General features: G+C 45.4%; 1 protein-coding gene across 1 annotated transcript; it reads right to left on the bottom strand.

Moving 5' to 3' along the window:
• Nucleotides 1-684: 684 nt before the first annotated feature.
• LOC117469877 (protein FAM111A-like) lies at nt 685-18,646 on the bottom strand. Its single transcript, XM_034114341.1, is given in 6 exon segments — nt 685-1,598; nt 1,601-3,005; nt 3,092-3,142; nt 3,650-3,719; nt 16,490-16,556; nt 18,607-18,646. Coding segments are annotated over 4 exon segments (1,827 nt in total). The 5' UTR covers nt 3,674-3,719; nt 16,490-16,556; nt 18,607-18,646; the 3' UTR covers nt 685-1,251.
• Nucleotides 18,647-20,187: the final 1,541 nt, after the last annotated feature.

Here is a 20,187-nt window from a genome sequence, read left to right as displayed (position 1 = left end):
TATGGAGTTCGGACTGGTACTTGAAGAGTTCACCTCCTGCCCTTGAACAGGTCCTTTGGCAAGTGGAGGTTGTTAAAGCTGGTGACGCTATGCAAAGTAAGGAATTATGATTTAACCTGAAGTACTAACACGTAATACGGCAATGTTGAAGCTTCCTAGCAGACAAACAGGCACATTTCACTTTGTGTGCTTTGTTAATGAGGGTTTCATCCCTTCGATTCTATCTATCTAAAGACCCTCTCTGGCCTAAATAACAAAGAAAGATTGTAAGCATCTTACCTTGACTTTAGTAACCTTTTTCAGGTGAGAAAACATAAAGTGATGGTACCCTAAATCATAATGTTCTCTTTGCAGCAAGTCCCGGGTTGTTATTTCAGCACATATGGAAAGAAAATGTTATCGCCTGTTAAGACTAAAGGGTGAAAATGGTGGGAACAATTCACCGTCTCCTGCTCTAGGACTTCAGCATTGCCGTATTATGTGTTAGTACTTCAGGTTAAAGCATAATTGCTTACTTTGCATAGCGTCACCAGCTTTATCAACCTCCACTTGCCAAAGAAACAGTTTTTCGGCTCTATTTTTGGTCTTTAGGTTCTTTTACTCGCCGGAAGCGGGAAAAGGGGCGGGGCTAAATACGTTGAATAACATAACCCTAAATTTAAAAAATCAGAGACAAGAAACAGATTTTGAAGAGATCAACTTTTAATAAAACACAGAATATATTGGTAGGAAAAGCCAGGACAGAATAAACACATTTACCACGGGAGAAATATATGACATTGAAATAAAAACAAATATCAGCTCACACTTTAGGAGCTTCCAATACATGTTACAAGAGAAAATATATGAACAATATGACATTCAGTTCACTGCCTCAAAGAAATACATAAAAAAATACATTAATATATTCCACAAACCGTGAGTATGCAGTACAATCAACATCAGAATTTGGTTTATTGCCAATTAAGTTAATTTAGTGTACAATGGTGCATACATGAACACAGCAAAGTAAGGACGTTGTAAAACAAAGAACAACAATAGATAATGAAAAAAAAAAACTATGATAAAATAAAAGAGTAATGCTTACAAGAACTGTGGATATAGAAATAAGTACAATTGGCTGTCACAGTCTAACAGAGAAGTCAATATAAAACAGGATGCACATACTAGAAAACAGATCTTAAATATGATGATGCATGGGAATAGAAGCTGTCCAGCCTTGTGTGTTTAGCCCCTGATTATCTAATCTTTCTAATCAGTCACCATTGAGTCATCAGAGTCGGGTTTGAGTATGTTTTCTAGGTATGAGTTTCCCTCTGCTACTTCCTTAACTCTCTTCAACAGCTCCTCATTCCCAGGCTTCCTCAGTTTACTCACAAAGTGTGCAAAGATAGTTAGCAGAGGTTGGGCACACTCTATCACACTCTCAGGCTTTGGATGACCGTAAACGAATCCTGAGGTGTACAAACCAAAAACCCTGCACTCAGCATCAAACACTGGGGATCCAGCCGAGCCGTGATACATGAAGGAGGTGTTGTAGGTTGTTTCTTTCTCTGCTCTGTTTCCACCTACCAATATGCTTTCAATGCCTTGCTTTTGATTTTATTGATTATGTGGAGAATGAAAGCTTTGTCTTTGTATGGCTCCTCAACAGCCTTCTCCCTGTTTTCTCTCTCAATGACAGATGTTGGATCCAGTTGTTTCACTCCATCTGGGTGACCAATGAGACAGGCTCCACCACTCTTAGGCATTGGACCAAACCTCTCCAGGAGCCCTGGTGGCACCTTCTCTTTTGTGACTTTAGTTGTTTCTGGGTTGTCCTTCTGGCTGACTGACTTAAGCTGAAGTATGGCATAATCAAGGTCATCATGACAGTAGAGGATGTTACGGTGAGCCAGCTGAAAGTAGTGGTGATATTTGAGCTTTTCTTCAAAGTTAAAGATAACCTCCACCTTTATATCATCCTTCAGCTTTTTGATTCCTTTTTCAACACATTGTTTCAACAGGTGTGCGTTAGTCAAGATGAAGTTGTCAAACAACACAAAACCTGTTCCTGTACAATAACCTTCAACAATAACTTTGCAAACTGACTCTCCCAGTTTCATCAGCTCTCTGACTCTGTGAACGTCGCTGAACGACTGTTGGATCTTTCTAAAGTCTCTCCTCCTCAGGTTCAGTGCCGTCTGATAAGAATCACCTGGGAATCTCCTCCTCATCAGTTTCTTCAGATCTGCACACTGCTTCTGCAGTAAACCATAAATCTCTGTAACGTTGACACTGCTGCCACTCTGACCACTCTTTCCCTCTGATCTGTTCTCTGCTCTGACACGATCCACTAAATCTTTGACACTAAATGTATTGTTTTCCATTGTTTTTTGGATAACGTCTATTCTCTGCTTTAATTCTTCTCTGACTGCTTTTTCGTTACGCATCCTTTCAAGGCACAACTTGAATTTTTTTCCATGCAAGTTGTCAACAGGTTGGGTACATCCAGTGCTTTTCATTGGATCCTTGTTGTCGGACAGAGTGAAGTTTCCAAGATCATCAATGAAGCGTCCATCTCTTTTCAGAGCGTCCTCCACTGTCATACCCTTCTCCCCATACACACACAGATACTTGAACGTACTGAAAGCCTTGCTTCTGATAAACGGCTTTGTTCTGGTGTTTTCTCCTCCCTCTGTATCAATAGAGAAGACAGAATACATGTCCTTTGACTGTATTGGTTCCTCATTTTGGCCTTGGGTCTCTTCAATCTTTTCTTTTTCATGCGATAAGATCAGACACACATCTTCCCAGATACAAGTACAAGGGAAATGCGTTGCAATAGCATATTTCCTATCCTTTTTACTCAGCTGAATCACAAGGTTTTCATCTGAAAACCGCTCCTCATGTTTGTCACATGTTTGTATCGCCTGCAGCACTGTTCCAGGTTGAACACAGTCTATAACGTATTCCTTGGGGTCAGAAGAACTGAATTTCACTCTGAAGCGATGTGAATGTCCGGCCTGCAGGAAAACCAGAGGAAGAAAATGAAAGTCTACTTGTTGATGAAATAAAAATGCAGAATTTTCCTCAATCACAGTTTACTCACAGTGGGATCAGCATCCTTCTCCTTCTTTATTCTGATTGTTCCTGTACCAGTCTGCAACATGAGAAAAAAAGATTCAGATGTATTGTTGTTTTATTATTACTTATTTATGACAATTAACCCTGCACAAGTTTTTGGGTATCAAATATTTTCATTGAGTTTTTCTGTTGTTAAAATGCAGCCCAAATGTACTTCAATCATCAATCATTTTCCCGTGTTTTGTTTACCATAGAGGCATGTGAGAAAAACATATTTAAGAGTTCACGGTAACATGTGGTGAGAAATATTGTATACAAATGGTCTTTTTGCCATTTCATAAAAAAGACAGTTGGACCCCAAATAGTTTTTGAAGCTAGCACCCTAGGAGAAGGTCCTAAATCGATTTGTTATCGTAACATCGGACCTGAGGCTGTATGTATGGACACTCGGTGAAGCTGTCACTGATCAGCATCTACAGACCCAGCAGTCTGCAGTGAACTGGTGGTCTCCTGAGAGCTCTGGTCACTCTTTTCAGCTAACGAGGAACTAACTCTCTGAGGCACAGGATGCCTTAACTCTCACCTCAGATCCTGCAGCATCCTCCATGTTGGTCACCTTCTGCAGACCGTGCTCTGGATGAGGAGCAGTTCTGCTAAATAAACAAATGAATACATTAATGAAGGATCTATAAATTAATTAATTAACCTGTTAAGCTCGAGAGACCCCGGTACCGGGGCCCTCCCGCAACATCTTGCAGGAAACAGTGTCTGAGGGCATCTTAATATTTAATAAACTATGAATGTTTTATATCCATGTAACGGGAAGAAACTCATCTAACTGATAATTTTTATTTATTTTTCAAAAAAAAAAACACAATGCTAACGCTGAGCCTCTGAATTAGCAAAGAGCGAAAAATGCTAACAGATTACTGCACCGAAACTCACTCATAAAACTTTATTATTTATCCTTTCTGCACATCCAACACATCGATCTGATCGTGAGATGACACATAATCGATGGGTACATATCACTCTATGATAAGAACTTGCGACTTTATAAACAAAAACAGACATCAAAACATACGGCGCTACGTAGCTAAAAACGCTAACATGGCTTACCTGTGTCGTAGTCTGGTCAAAAGTGGTCTTCAATGGTTAATCTAATGTGTCTGTGTCCCTTTGAAATTATTTCTGATAATCCATGAGCAATAAACCTGCTTTTCCGTTTCCAGATGTCAGAGCGAGAGATAGGTTCACTCTGATGCAAAACTGCATGCGCGAAGCCCCCACTTTTTGTTTTACCATGTGTGTGGGGAAATTCCCCTTCGATTCTATTGGCTCTAACGGTCAGAAAGAGATGTCAATCACCAAAATCGACCAATGGGTTCCAGAGTAACGGTAAAGCCCCCATTTCCACCCAAATGACCCCAGAAGTGGTTTATCTTTGCTAAACCTCTCTAAAAAGGTCAAATGTCACTTGTTTTGCATCAATCTTGATACAGGGTACTTATTATATGTTGTATTTTGGATTCCTAAAGCTTTTAGTCTACTAACCCATCATCCAAGGGTAGTTTTCACTATAAGTACAAAATAATTTTTGGACGGATACTATAATTTACAGTTTTTTACTACTTTACACAACAGTCGACCGCCTACAACACGGAAATACATTTAAATAAGTTTTAGTTCTCGACAACAACGAAATAAAAATACCTCTATGTTGGATTTTTGACAGCAGGTCACATGTAAAGAAAGAAGGACACGCTTAAACCGCTGCCGAGTAAGTCATGTCCTCTATCTGCCCCTTTCATTCCTATGCATCTCTAAAGTCCGTGGCTCAGTTAATAGGGACTTGGACCGTAGGGTTGCTGGTTCAAGTCCCCGAAAAGACCTAAATATGGAGTTCGGACTGGTACTTGAAGAGTTCACCTCCTGCCCTTGAACAGGTCCTTTGGCAAGTGGAGGTTGTTAAAGCTGGTGACGCTATGCAAAGTAAGGAATTATGCTTTAACCCGAAGTAATAACACGTAATACGGCAATGTTGAAGCATCCTAGCAGACAAACAGGAACATTTCACTGTGTGTCTTTGTTAATGAGGGTTTCATCCTCCGATTCTATCTATCTAAAGACCCTCTACCTTTAAACAAACAAAGAAAGATTGTAAGCGTCTTACCCTAACCTTAGTGGACTCGCTCCCTCTTAGGTGCCTTACAAACAATGGACGTCCGCTCTCGGGAGCGTCGGAGTGGTGCGGTCACCCTAAGTGACAGACCTAAAGTATCCGGGATTCAGGCATCTTCCCTGGCTTGTACATTTTTGGTGATGCGCCCTGGAGATATCAGACTATTTTAAACAACTTTTCCCCGCCTTTCAAACACTTATTCCGGGGTTTTAGCCAGTCATTTTGCACGAAATCATTTAACATTGACGGTCTCCTGAAAAAGCACATATTCTGTGCATTTTCAGGAGAGCGTCAATGTTAAATGATTTCGTGCAAAATGACTGTCTAAAACTCTCTTCCAGACATTTAAAAATACTTTCCCCGACCATTTAAACATTATTTCTGACTTGTAAAGTGCAGTTATGCGCCCTGGAGATATTATACTATTTCAAACAACTTTTCCCCGCCTTTCAAACACTTATTCCTGGGTATAAGTGTTATCTTTCCCCCCCTGGGTGTGTGTGAGACAAGTGAACTGAGTCAGCCTGCCAACAAGCAGCAGTGTGCTGTCATTTGAAACATGTACCCCCACTTTTCAACACACTTTTACCCACGTTTTGAGCACTTTCTCCTGGGTCAATGTGTCCTCTTTCCCCCCCTGGGTGTGTGTGAGACAAGTGAACTGAGCCAGCCTGCTAACAACCACCAGTCTGCTGTCATTTGAAACATGTTCCCCGACCTTTTAACACACTTTTTACCCATGTTATGCGTCCTGGAGGTATCAGCCTATTTTAAAACAACTTTTTCCCCGCCTTTCAAACACTTATTCCGGGGTTTTAGTCAGTCATTTTGCACGATATCATTTAACATTGACGGTCTCCTGAAAAAGCACATATTCTGTGCATTTTCAGGAGACCGTCAATGTTAAATGATTTCGTGCAAAATGACTGGCTAAAACTCTCTTCCAGACATTTAAAAATACTTTCCCCGACCATTTAAAACATTATTTCTGGCTTGTAAAGTGCAGTTATGCGGCCTGGAGGTATTATACTATTTCAAACAACTTTTCCCCGCCTTTCAAACACTTATTCCTGGGTACAAGTGTTATCTTTCCCCCCCTGGGTGTGTGTGAGACAAGTGAACTGAGTCAGCCTGCCAACAAGCAGCACCGTGCTGTCATTTGAAACATGTTACCCCACAGTTTAACACACCTTTACCCACGTTTCAAGCACTTACTGCTGGGTCAATGTGTGCTCCAATGTGTCCTCTTTCACCCCCCTGGGTGTGTGTGAGACAAGTGAAGTGAGTGCAAGGTTATGGAGGTGCCACTGTTATGGGGACATGCTGGTGGTCATGAGTCCGTCCTTCGGGGCTCTGTGAGCGGGCAGAGAGAGGTGATTTCCCCCTGGTCTCTCCTGGAGGTGCAGAGTCCCACTGTTGGGGACTGCTGCTGGAGGTCTCTAGTCCGTCCTTGGGGGCTCTGTGAGCGGGCAGAGAGAGGTGATTTCCCCCTGGTCTCTCCTGGAGGTCTGAAATACACAGAGTCCCACTGTAAGGGGAACATGCTGGAGGTAATTAGTCCGTACTTTGGGGGTCCGTGAGCGGGCAGAGGGAGGTCATTTTCACGGTCTCCGCCCTGGAGGTCTGAAATACACAGAGTCCCACTGTTAGGGGAACATGCTGGAGGTAATTAGTCCGTACTTTGGGGGTCTGTGAGCGGGCAGAGGGAGGTGATTTTCACGGTCTCCGCCCTGGAGGTCTGAAATACACAGAGTCCCACTGTTAGGGGAACATGCTGGAGGTAATTAGTCCGTACTTTGGGGGTCTGTGAGCGGGCAGAGAGAGGTGATTTCCCCCTGGTCTCTCCTGGAGGTGCAGAGTCCCACTGTTGGGTACTGCTGCTGGAGGTCTCTAGTCCGTCCTTGGGGGCTCTGTGAGCGGGCTAGAAAGGTGACCTCTCTGGGTGATTTAGTCAGTTTATGGAGCTTAGCCCACAAATCCTGGATGATCCAGGCCGAATTTGGGTGCTCATAGGCGGACATATAAGCACCATAAAAACCACCCCCCTTGTAGAGTCACCAGGGGCACGAGAATACCCTCCACAGAAGGGGTGGTGGTGCCGTGAAGAAGGCCGAATTTGGGTGCTCATAGGCGGCCTGCTGCAGAGTCATTTTCAGGCTCCTCTCCACAATTGTCCCCCTAAAATGATTTTAAATCATTATTTTTGCATTTAAATGCATGTATTCCATCATTTATATGGTTCCCCAACACAATGCACATAGTCTGGAGCTCACTGGGGTCCTGCATATAATTTAATCAGGCGTTTTAACACTTTTTCCCATGAAAATGATTTTTAATCACTATCATGGGGCTATGAAAATAAAATTCCGGGTAATGCAGAGCACAAATGCACCTTTTACTATTTAAATGTATTTGTATTATATATATTTGGGCTAGAAAGGTGACCTCTCTGGGTGATTTAGTCAGTTTATGGAGCTTAGACCACAAATCCTGGATGATCCAGGCCGAATTTGGGTGCTCATAGGCGGCCTGCCAGGCGCCCCCACCCGTGGAAAGCAAAAACAAGTGAAGAAAACGCTTAATTATATCTTAAAATAATCAAAAATGAAGTTTTGAAAAATTGTCAAAATGTTTCTAAGTGCTAACAGGAGAAGGGGCCAGGTGTTTGGCGCTTCGGGCCGATTTTTCCCCTTCTCCGATGGTTGGTGCAACGGAGAAGTGGAAAAGGTTCTTGGGCTTCATTTCCCCTACCCTGTGAAAAAGATTCATCCATACTTTTCTAACTACCGTCCGCACAAAATCGGAAACCCAGTTTTTGGGTGCACTCGGCTGTTGGAAATCATGGAAGAATGTATCCGCTCACCAAGCACTCTGAGTGGGCCTAATTTTGTGCCTCAAGACCCCCCAGCCTGGTTCTCCCAATACTTTAAGTTCTTCATGGAGGAATGCGAGGGCACTTCACAGGTGACTCTACCCGATTTTGAGGCCCTATTTTGGGACATAATTTTTACATTTTCCTGGTTCTCCAAATAGTTTAAGTTTGACATTTTGAGCCCTGGAGGAATGCGAGGGCACTTTGCAGGTGACTCTACCCGATTTTGAGGCACTATTTTGGGGTATAATTTTTACATTTTGACCCCTTTGCCCGGTTCTCACCAAAGTTGAGTTGGATGATTTCGACCATGTCAGAATGTCAGGGGAGTCCGTGGGGGACTCCTGCGCGGTCATAAGGCACTATTTTGGGGTATAATTTTTACATTTTGACCCCTTTGCCCGGTTCTCACCAAAGTTGAGTTGGATGATTTCGACCATGTCAGAATGTCAGGGGAGTCCGCGGGGGACTCCTGCGGGGTCATAAGGCACTATTTTGGGGTACAATTTTTCCATTTTGACCCCTTTTGGCCGGCTCTCACAAAAGTTGAGTTTGTTGATTTTGCCCATGTCAGAATGTCAGGGGAGTCCGCGGGGGACTCTTGCGGGGTCATGAGGCACTATTTCCGGGTACTTTTTTTTCATTTTCACCCAAATTTCCCTGGATGAAATATTTTTTTGTTTTTTTTGTTTTTAGCCCAGTTTTGGCCACAGCGTTGCCTGGAGGATAGGACCGAGATATGACAGACTCTCTGGCCGCCTCACAAGTCACTATTGTCGGACACTTTCTTTGCTTTACCCCGGTTCTATCACTCTTTCCTCCTTTGACCATACAACCCGTTTCCTGCTGGGGTGGTGCCTGGTTCCGGGGCACCCCAAACCCTCTCATGGTCGGGGCACCATGTATTGATGCATCGGACCCAATGTTGCCATCACCAGCCCCGCGTTGGTGCGGAGGTGGGACCATCTGACCCGGTGGTAACCCAATACCTCCCTTGGTCCATGCACCATGAATTGATGCATCGGACCCAGTGTCGCAACCACCGATCACGCTAACGCATATAAACGGGGCACCATGTATTGATGCATCGGACCCAATGTTGCCATCACCAGCCCCGCGTTGGTGCGGAGGTGGGACCATCTGACCCGGTGGTAACCCAATACCTCCCTTGGTCCATGCACCATGAATTGATGCATCGGACCCAGTGTCGCAACCACCGATCACGCTAACGCATATAAACGGAGAACTATAACATCATTTTGATCAAATTCATTATGTGTGTTTCAGTAAGGATGTCATCTGAATGCCCGGTGTGCAGACTCTTCTATCTGGCATTGAACAAACACCTTAAGCACAAGCATGCAGTGCGGAACTTGGAGGAGAGGGGAATCCTCCTGAAAATAGCCAGTGGAAGGATAAATGTTCGGACCAAACCCTGTCCCATCGCTGGGTGTTCGTACGCTGGGAAGAGACTGGACCGTCATGTAAGACATGACCACCCTGAGTTGTCCCGACATGAGGCACAGCAGGTCATGGCAAGGCTGAAGCATAGTGTGGCACTGCAGTTGCTCCATGACCTCCGTGAGACTAACCCCATCATTGGAATGGCTACATCATTGGATATAGACAATGAGGAGGAATACCCCGGGCACCCTCCACCCTTCTCCCCACATACCGAGTGTGACAACGAGGACTGCAGGCAGGTGATGCTGGAAAATGTGGCATTGAGGGCTCAGAAGGATGCCCTCAATGATGAGGTGAAGACCCTGCGCTCCAGGCTGAAAAAGGAGCTAAAACCCAGGAAGCAGAGTGCTGCTGTTCTTGAGGAAGAGGACGAATGTATACGATTTAAGGGCCTGGCAATCCCAAGTACCTCCGGCATAAACACAGTAGCCTCAGGCAGCAATACCCCTGTGAAGAGCCCGGTGAAGACTGTCATGCAGTCCCCAGTAAACTCCGGTAGCGGGACCCCTGTGAAGAGCCCGGTGAAGACTGTCATGCAGTCCCCAGTAACCTCCGGTAGCGAGACCCCTGTGAGGAGCCCGGTGAAGACTGTCATGCTTGCAGTAGCCTCCGGTGGGAAGAGACCGGTAAAGAACCCTGTGAAGAGCCAAGTGAAGACTGTCATGCTTGCAGTAGCCTCCGGTGGAAAGAGACTGGTCAAGAACCCTGTGAAGAGCCCAGTGAAGACTGTCATATTACCAGTTTCCTCCGGTAGCGAGACCCCTGTGAAGAGCCTGGTGGAAACTGTCATGTTTGCAGTAGCCTCCGGTAGCGAGACCCCTGTGAAGACCCCGGTGGAAACTGTCATGTTTGCAGTAGCCTCCGGTAGCGAGACCCCTGTGAGGAGCCCGGTGAAGACTGTCATGCTTGCAGTAGCCTCCGGTGGGAAGAGACCGGTAAAGAACCCTGTGAAGAGCCAAGTGAAGACTGTCATGCTTGCAGTAGCCTCCGGTGGAAAGAGACCGGTCAAGAACCCTGTGAAGAGCCCAGTGAAGACTGTCATATTACCAGTTTCCTCCGGTAGCGAGACCCCTGTGAAGAGCCTGGTGGAAACTGTCATGTTTGCAGTAGCCTCCGGTAGCGAGACCCCTGTGAAGACCCCGGTGGAAACTGTCATGTTTGCAGTAGCCTCCGGTAGCGAGACCCCTGTGAAGACCCCGGTGGAAACTGTCATGTTTGCAGTAGCCTCCGGTAGCGAGACCCCTGTGAAGACCCCGGTGGAAACTGTCATGTTTGCAGTAGCCTCCGGTAGCGAGACCCCTGTGAAGACCCCGGTGGAAACTGTCATGTTTGCAGTAGCCTCCGGTAGCGAGACCCCTGTGAAGACCCTGGTGGAAACTGTCATGTTTGCAGTAGCCTCCGGTAGCGAGACCCCTGTGAAGACCCTGGTGGAAACTGTCATGTTTGCAGTAGCCTCCGGTAGCGAGACCCCTGTGAAGACCCCGGTGGAAACGGTCATGTTTGCAGTAGCCTCCGGTAGCGAGACCCCTGTGAAGACCCCGGTGGAAACTGTCATGTTTGCAGTAGCCTCCGGTAGCGAGACCCCTGTATGCCGGAAGACCCGTGCCTCTAAGCTGGCTAATGACTTGCCCTCTCCCTCAAATTACTGGTCCACTGGGTATGGACGGGGGAATACCATGCGTGAAATCACGTTGCCTAGAAGCATGGAGGCGTACCTTCAGACATACTTGGATCATTGTTTGGGTGTCGCTCCGACAGTAAAACAGAAAGACAATGTTGTGTCGAAGATCAGCCGGATAAAGAACTTCATAGTATACATGGCCCATGGTGTTAACCGCCTGTCAGACTGGCTGTTCCTAAGAAACATGAAGATGATCCGTGGCTGGAGCGAGTATATTGTAAAGCCGGGCCGGGCAGTCACAACATCAGAGTTCTTCCTGAAGAATGTGCACCAGTTCATGGGGTACATGTCTGAGTCAAAGCCCCGGGGGTGCAGGCTCACCCAGTCTGATATGACCCACATAATGAGAGAGGTGAAAGCCAACATGAAACACTTGAATAAGGCAGTCACTCTACATCAGTTTAAGGTGAAGAGGAACAAACTGGATCGTCTGCTGAGCCAGGCGGAGCTTCTCGCCGCCATGGCGGCCGCTGAGAAGCGCATCCCGGAGCTCCTCGACCTGATGGCCGGCACGCCGACCTCAACCACCCAGAAGCTTCTCTATGGCTATCTCACCCTCCATTGGAGCCTCCTGTATGGCCACCGTATGGGCGTGTACGCAAACATAAAAAACAGTGAGGTCTTAGAGGCAGCCATAAGGGGAACTGCTGAGGGCTACATCATCCATGTGCAGGATCACAAGACGGCCAAGACATATGGCGAAGCACAGCTGGCGCTTACAGTAGAGGAGTTTAGCTGGGTCATGCGGTGGATGGGGATTAAAGAGGCATTGCTGGGTCCTCAGAATGAATTCTTCCTTTTCACAAGGGGGAATCGGGCCTCCAAGAACCTGAACGCTCACTTGAAGAGGGCATGGGCTGATGCTGGGCTAGAAACAGCCGTCACCTTCACAATCCTGCGCACTGCCCTGGCTGACAATATCAAGCATCACCAAGATCCAGAAAGCCGGTCGATTCTCGCCAGGTTTATGTGTCACGACGTAACCACGGCGGACCGGTTCTACATGAATGCGCCAGGAATAAAGGAGGCATTGAGAATCCGCTCCATGTTCAAGGCGTCATCAGATGCGGCAGCAGCTGCATCATCATCAGAAGGATGTCTACCGCTGTCAGATGGGGAGACCTCCGAAGAGGGCTGCTATAACAGTACTGCTTCTTCGTCTTCACCTGATGGGTCATTGGAGCGGCAGCAGCAGCGGAAGCGGAAGCGGGAGGGAAAGAGGCCAATGAAGTCGGGACCGGGGCTGGTTGACACTCCTGATGATGGGGCAGGGGCCGTGGACTCAACCTGTTTGCCCTGGTGCACCGTAAGAATTAGACGCCTAATTTGGTCCCCTGAATCCCGCTAAATATTGTGAATATGTATACCGTGTATATAATTATTATTATAATCCTGTGTATACATTTTGTAAATAGTACAATATCTCCAGGGCGCATAACTGCACTTTACAAGCCAGGGAAGGTGCCAGAATCCTGGGCATACATTTTGTTAATAGTGCAACACCTCCAGGGCGCATAACTGCACTTTAAAACGTAGGGTAAAAAATGTAGTAGTACTGTTATAGCAGCAGTACTGCTACATGTAAATAGTTGATGTTTTAGGCTGTGTGTACTGTGGTTTTTGTTCCTGCAACGTGTAAATAGTTGATGTTTTAGGCTGTGTGTACTGTGGTTTTTGTTCAAATAAAAAAAAAAAAAAAAAAACAATAACCTTGATGGTTACCAGGGGCAGATAAAGTGCCACAAAATCCACCCCCTTTAGGGTCACCAGGGGCACGAGAATACCCTCCACAGAAGGGGTGGTGGTGCCGTGAAGAAGGCCGAATATGGATGCTGATGGGCGGACATAGAAGCACCATAAAAACCACCCCCCCTTGTAGAGTCACCAGGGGCACGAGAATACCCTCCACAGAAAGGGTGGTGGTGCCGTGAAGAAGGCCGAATATGGATGCTGATGGGCGGACATAGAAGCACCACAAAATCCACCCCCTTTAGGGTCACCAGGGGCACGAGGTTCTGGTGGGTGTGAATACCTGTGTTTAGTCCGTGGGGGAGTGCTTAACTGTGGGGGCCCGGGGACTCAGGGTGTGCAAGATTATGGAGGTCCCACTGTTAGGGGGCCAAGCTGGAGGTAATTAGTCCGTCCTTGGGGCTCTGTGAGCGGGCAAAGTGGGGTGATTTCCCCCTGGTCTCTCCTGGAGGTGTGAAATAAACAGAGTCCCACTGTTAGGGAGTGCTGCTGGAGGTCTCTAGTCCGTCTTTCGGTGCTCTGTGAGCGGGCAAAAAGAGGTGATTTCCCCCTGGTCTCTCCTGGAAGTGCAGAGTCCCACTGTTAGGGGGCCAAGCTGGAGGTAATTAGTCCGTCCTTGGGGCTCTGTGAGCGGGCAAAAAGAGGTGATTTCCCCCTGGTCTCTCCTGGAGGTGTGAAATAAACAGAGTCCCACTGTTAGGGAGTGCTGCTGGAGGTCTCTAGTCCGTCCTTGGGGGCTCTGTGAGCGGGCAGAGATAGGTGATTTTCCCGGTCTCTGCCCTGGAGGTGTGAAATAACCAGAGTCCCACTGTTAGGGACTTCTGCTGGAGGTCTCTAGTCCGTCCTTGGGGGCTCTGTGAGCGGGCAGAGATAGGTGATTTTCCCGGTCTCCGCCCTGGAGGTGTGAAATAACCAGAGTCCCACTGTTAGGGACTTCTGCTGGAGGTCTCCTGCATTTAAACAGATTCACCAGTTTATAACGTTACTTTAGCCCTGATCAGAGCCCTGTTTTCTGGGTAAGACAGCGAGGTGCTGTACCCTGGGTCTCTGGCTCTCTGAGACCCTGCTAAAAGCAGTGACTCTGCTGCCTGCATTTAAACAGATTCACCAGTTTCTAACAAGACTTTAGCCCTGATCAGAGCCCTGTTCTCAAATCGTATTTTCAGAATCTGACCCTCTGCCGTAACTCCGCTCCCCGAGGTCCTAGAGACTCGGCGATGGTACCATTGGATGCGGGATACGTGGAAATGGGGGGGTACAGAAAGGCCTGAACCGAACAGAGCTTTTTATCAAAAGTTATGGATTAGTAGCAAGATTTCACAATGTAGCTCTCCAGAGTGCTGAAGGTCATTAGTCCGACAGCCGGTGGCTGAAACCCGAGTAAATGTGTTTAACTTCCCACAGTAAATGGGACCCATGGAACCCTCCCCGAGACCCCCGATGCGTCCCCCTATTTTAGAAACCCGAGGAAATATGAAAAACCAACCACAGTAAATGTGCATTGGCATATACAGCCGGTGGCTCTATATTATATGCGGAGAGGGATCTGGGTTGCTACTTTTGGTAAGCAGAATGACTTCCTAACTATCCGGTGGCTGTATATTATATGCGGAGAGGGATCTGGAGAATACCTCCATGGCGCATAACTGCACTTTACAAGCCAGGGAAGGGGCCAGAATCCTGGGTATACATTTTGTAAATAGTGCAATACCTCCAAGGCGCATAACTGCACTTTACAAGCCAGGGAAGATGCCTGAATCCTGGGGTAAACATTGTTTAATTGTTTAAGTGTTTTTAAATGTATGGAACAGTGTTTTGTCTCTTTCAAAACTCTCCCGTCATTGGCCGGATACATGGGGACGATTTTATATTCACTATGACCGTTACTATTCCAGTGAGACGAAGTACGTCCGGTGACGGGAGTGATCCCATGTTAATTTTGTCCGAAAACCAGAGCATTCCCTTATCCCTCAAAGGGCTCCCTGTGATGTGGCAAGCATTTATAAAGGGTGGCACAGTGGGAGTGTTTATCAGAACTATCGTCATATCTGATTTCAAACAAGAAGTTAAAGGTGGGGTAGGTAATTTTGGAGCAACCGGCTAGAGTGCGCTAGAATTTGAAAATACACAGCCGGAAAAAATCTGCCTCTTCCTTACAGAGCCCCTCCTCCAACACACACGAACGCGCACATGACCAATGAGGGCACGAGATAAGTTTGTGCACAGATGGAAGGCTGACAGGCAGGTAGGCCATCCAGTTATTTTAGCCGGGCCGGCTCAAATGATTGGTCGTGCTTTTTACAGTACCACGGCTTCCACAGATGAATTTTTTTTAATGGATTTGTTGTCAAAGCACTTCAGATATTCATTGCTATCGGGATGTTAAGAGCATTCCATGGAATATAACAAAAAGTGTATCTCGAGCCGGTTTCTCAAACTTACCTACCCCACCTTTAAGTTTACATAAACCTTTAAATCAAAAATGTGCAATCAAATAAAAACTGTACATGTGTGAATGTTGAGGGGGATAAAGGTGAAAAGATAAATGGATGAAAGTCCTCAGAGGACAAACAATCAGTCCTGATCATTCATCTAAATTATATATTTTTAATTTAAAGATTGCTTTTACAATGGAACTGTTGATGTTTGTTAAATTAATAAATACACAAATAACTGTACAAATGAATAAATATATCAATCAGGACTTTTACTAGTAATGTTTTTGTACTTATTTAGAAGAGTACCTTTTTCTTGAGTAAAGGATTTGAGTACTTTTGACCTCACAAATAAGGTGCAATGAATGAGGTTAAATATACAACATGAAATATAAAGGTGAAATAAATATCAATAACTATAATAACTAAAGTTATATGAAAGTGATGCTCTTATAAGCATTATATTATTAAATATTGCATTTAATAATTTAGTTTCTATTTCTCCTTGTTCTGCATCTTGCCAACATGGTCAGGCCGTAAGCATTTGGCAGGCTAGGCCTGTGTTGTTCAACCAGGACAAGCTGGAACAGGGCTAACCCAAAGCAGCGGCATAACACAGTGCAGAGGGAGGTCTGCTAGGAAAGAAACTGACCTGGAAGGACGTCTGGAACATGGAAAGACACCGGATCAAGTTTCTGATGTCCTGCCTACTCTATCAAACCTCCACACATGGGGGTAGGCACTGAACCCCAAATGCTAAAGGCCTACCAACTCTGTGTCGGTCATTTCTGGCAGATAGGAAATTCCGATGTCGACACAAACAGACTCTGACAAAGTTGGCTTCTGGCGTAGAGCAGGCAAGAAGACAACACTTTCTAATGGGCCTCCTTTCATCCACTGTCTCAGGTCAGCCCTGGAGATGAGGAGCAAAGGAGTCCTGGCAGGCGACTGGGAGCCGGATGTGATAATCCTAATCGTATCCTAATGGTTATCTAAAGTGATAGACCGTAGTTACTTTCCATCAGTGCATTGGACCTCACCTCAGATCCTGTTCAAGCTGCTGAACCTCGGCTCTGGAGACGAAGGGCAGTTCTGCTAAAAATGCACCTATAGGTAAAATAAACAAGGTAAAGTGAATACATAAAATAGATAAGGTAAGGTGAATAAATCGTAAGGTAAAATAAATAAGGGGAAATAGATCATATTTAATAAGGTGAAATAAATGAATAAGGCAAAATAAATAATATTAATGTGAAATAAATATGGTGCAATGATTAAGGTGAAATTAATGAAATTATATAAAGGAGAAATAATTAAAATAATAATGTAAAGAGTTCACAAACTGTTGCAAAAAAGGCATTAAAGTGTTGCTGTAAAAAAGCATTGTGTACTGACTGCAGGTCAGAGAAGTTTCCAGACAGATGAGTCACTGCACAAACAGGAGAGGTTTCTGTGTTGAGCAAACAAGAGCTGAAAGGAAGGGAACAAAACTCAGGCCTTTCAGAACATAAATCATCCTGCTCTGAGGTCAAACTGATCCGCCACACTTTAACGGAGATAAAAGATTCAAAGTTTTAACGGCTCTCCAGAATCTCCACTCTATTGAACTAAAGTTTTTTTTTGATAGATGGAACGGTTTGGATGACATCTTCACTTAAGAGTGTAGAGCGTCTATAAAACCCCCCTGAAAAAAACATCATACACAAGGTCCCATAGTATTCACTCCTTTCACATCAGTTAGATGATTAAAATAGAAAGAAGAACACATGAATACATAAAAAGACATTGGTAAAATTGTTGGGCTTTTTTACTTTGGCAAAATGTAATACTTTTTATTGGAACATTTGTGGATGATTTATTTCTTATGACCCTGCTGCTGATTCCTGATTGGACCAGCTGTTGCCTTCTGATTGGCTCATCTGTTATTTTTGAAAGAAAAGCATATTAGCCCCTCTCTTATCTCTCCTGTTACTACCTATAGGGTGATGATCTGAATTCATCCGGTGTTTGAATAAGACTTCTGTACTATTGTAAATACACTGTTTGTTAATAATCTAAGTTTTAACCTATACACCAGGGGTCGGCAACCCTTGGCACGCGTGCCACCAATGGCACGCGGCACCGTAACCAGTGGCACACTAGGATTAAGTGGAATAAGTGTACAAAATATTTATTTTATTTTCGGATCCTGAACGAGACCGGCACCAGAGCGCGTCTCCCCGTTACCTGCAGAAGGAAGCCATGCACGCAACGCAGCCCCACTCAAAAAGGCCGATCGCGAGACGTAACATACATGACACTTTTCTCTGTGTGCGGCAAAACAAGCTCGCCAAAATCGCTTCACCAGTCTGGCAGTATTTTAAGGTGTCCGAAAAAGACAATAAAATAGCGGTATGCAACGTGTGTGAAGCAGAAATCCTGCAGCTCCACCCGCTGTGACGGACCGGTGAGCGGAGCGAAACACACAAGAGTTAGACCTAACACACTTAGCTATTTGATCTACCTTTGGAACTAGTTATAAATATATTTATTCTTCACTGTCACTCATTACTGGATCAGTGAGCTGCATGAGATACTGACAGGCTGTCAGGAGAGAGAGAGAGGGGGAGAGAGGAAAAGAGAGCGCTTCCGCTCATTTCTCCCGTGTTATTATCCAAAGTTAATGTAAACTTGAATAATGTACTTCATTTGAATGTAACAATTATGTTGGTTGTTGTTTGTGGAAGCGCCAGTGAATGAGCCCCATTAACTGAGTTTTAAACATCACCTTTCACGAGTGTTTTCGTCGAGCTCTTCAACCCCCCCCGCCCCCCCCGTTGATAATTCACGATCGTCGGCACGCTGATAACATTTTTTTTTTAGAATGGCACTTCATATCAAAAAGGTTGCCGACCCCTGCTATACACTTTAGTAAGAGTGAGAAGCCCTTCTTGTTGTTTTTGATAGTAGGAGCTCAGATAATACGTTTTTGTTTGTTTGTTGGTTTTTTGGGTAAGTTAGTACTTCTTCCACCAATAACTTGAAATAGTTAGAGTAGAAATACTCAGTACAGTTACATTCGACTACTGTGCGTGTCCTTACATGCCCCATATGTATTCATAAAGCGAATAATAATAACAGTAATACAAATAACTCAGAGAGAAAGGAGATGTCTTACCCTGACTTCGGTCGACTTGCTCGGATGAAAAGGCGCCAACAGTACGGAGCTCAATAAACAGGAAGAGGCACACAATAAACAGGAAGAGGCACACAATAAACAGGAAGAGGCACACAGAGGGGGTTTCTTGCTAAATACAGGATAGAGAAGTAGTTGCCAGTTCACACACACACACAACCACACACCGTGCTCTGAGAGAGAATGTTTACAACATTGGAAAGAAAAAACTAGAAGCCAAAGTAGATTGGAATGTTACCTGGCTCTAAACAGAGATTATGAGCTGGCAGAATATCTGTCTACTGTCAGAGATAGAAAGCAGAGACAGATCCTAACCAAGCACAGGCTCAGTGACCACAGACTGGGAACAGGAAGACACAATAGATCCTGGCAACCAAAAGAAAACAGAATATGTGGTCACTGTACGACAGATGAGACTGAGACAGAGATGCACTTCCTCCTAAAGAGCCAAACATTCAACAAAGTAAGGAGCATTTACTGAAACAAGTTGAACTCTGTAATCCCAGGTTTCAAGGAGGTTAATGACCTCTCAAAACTGAGAGAGAGAGAGAGAGAAACAAATTCAACAATTCAACAAACTACTTCAAAGCGGTATAGGGGGTAAAACATTTCAAGTAAGGCGCCGTGCTGGTGGCTGCCTGTTGCATGCAGCTCCCGGTGTTTTATTGTTCTTTGTCTTTTTGTTTACTTTTATTCTCTTAGTTGTACTTTTTTCTTTGTATATTTAGTTCGTCTTGCAGCGAACTATGGCCACGTTTTACTTCGAACGTTTTCTGGTCATTCTTCTGCTACTTTTTTCACTTTTTGTGTCGGAGAGCCATGCTCAGAGGAGTGATGGCATTGTTTACACGCGTGAGCAGCTGATTGCGCTGTGCCGACCCGTGCTGCTGCCCGGAGCCAGGCATGACATCCCGGAGGAGCTTCGGAGGCTCAAGCGTGGCTGCAGAGCTGGGGCCAAGCTGAGGATGAAGAAGAAGATGAGGTACAAACCCTGTGTACCGGCCATCATAATGGGGAACGTGAGGTCTTTGGGGAATAAGATGGACGAGCTCCGCGTGCTGACGAAGACGCAGTGGGAATACCGTGAGTGTAGCATCATGTGTTTTACCGAGACTTGGTTGCACTCGCTCATCCCGGATAATAACACGGCTCTCCCCGGCTTCACGAGTGTTCGGGCGGACAGGGGCGTTATTCTGAGCGGTAAAAAGAAAGGAGGAGGGATTGCACTGTATGTGAACGAACGATGGTGTAATCCTGGACATGTTACTGTGAAGGAGCGTTTCTGTAGCCCGGACATTGAACTGCTAGCTGTGGGATTACGTCCATTTTATCTACCTAGAGAACTTTATTCTGTCATCGTAGTTGCTGTCTATATTCCACCGAACGCGGACGCGGAGGTGGCTGGTGACGTCATTCACTCTTCTGTGGCCAAACTCCAAACTCTTCACCCAAATGCATTCATAACAATAACTGGGGATTTTAACCGTGCAAAACTGGACAAATCTCTGCCTACATTCACTCAGTATGTGAAATGCCCCACCAGGGGAAATAATACTCTGGATC

Source organism: Trematomus bernacchii, unplaced genomic scaffold (genome assembly GCF_902827165.1).
Source record: "Trematomus bernacchii unplaced genomic scaffold, fTreBer1.1, whole genome shotgun sequence".
Taxonomy (NCBI): domain Eukaryota; kingdom Metazoa; phylum Chordata; class Actinopteri; order Perciformes; family Nototheniidae; genus Trematomus; species Trematomus bernacchii.
The sequence above is the reverse complement of the archived record's forward strand: the minus strand, read 5'-3'. Positions and strand labels throughout refer to the sequence as shown.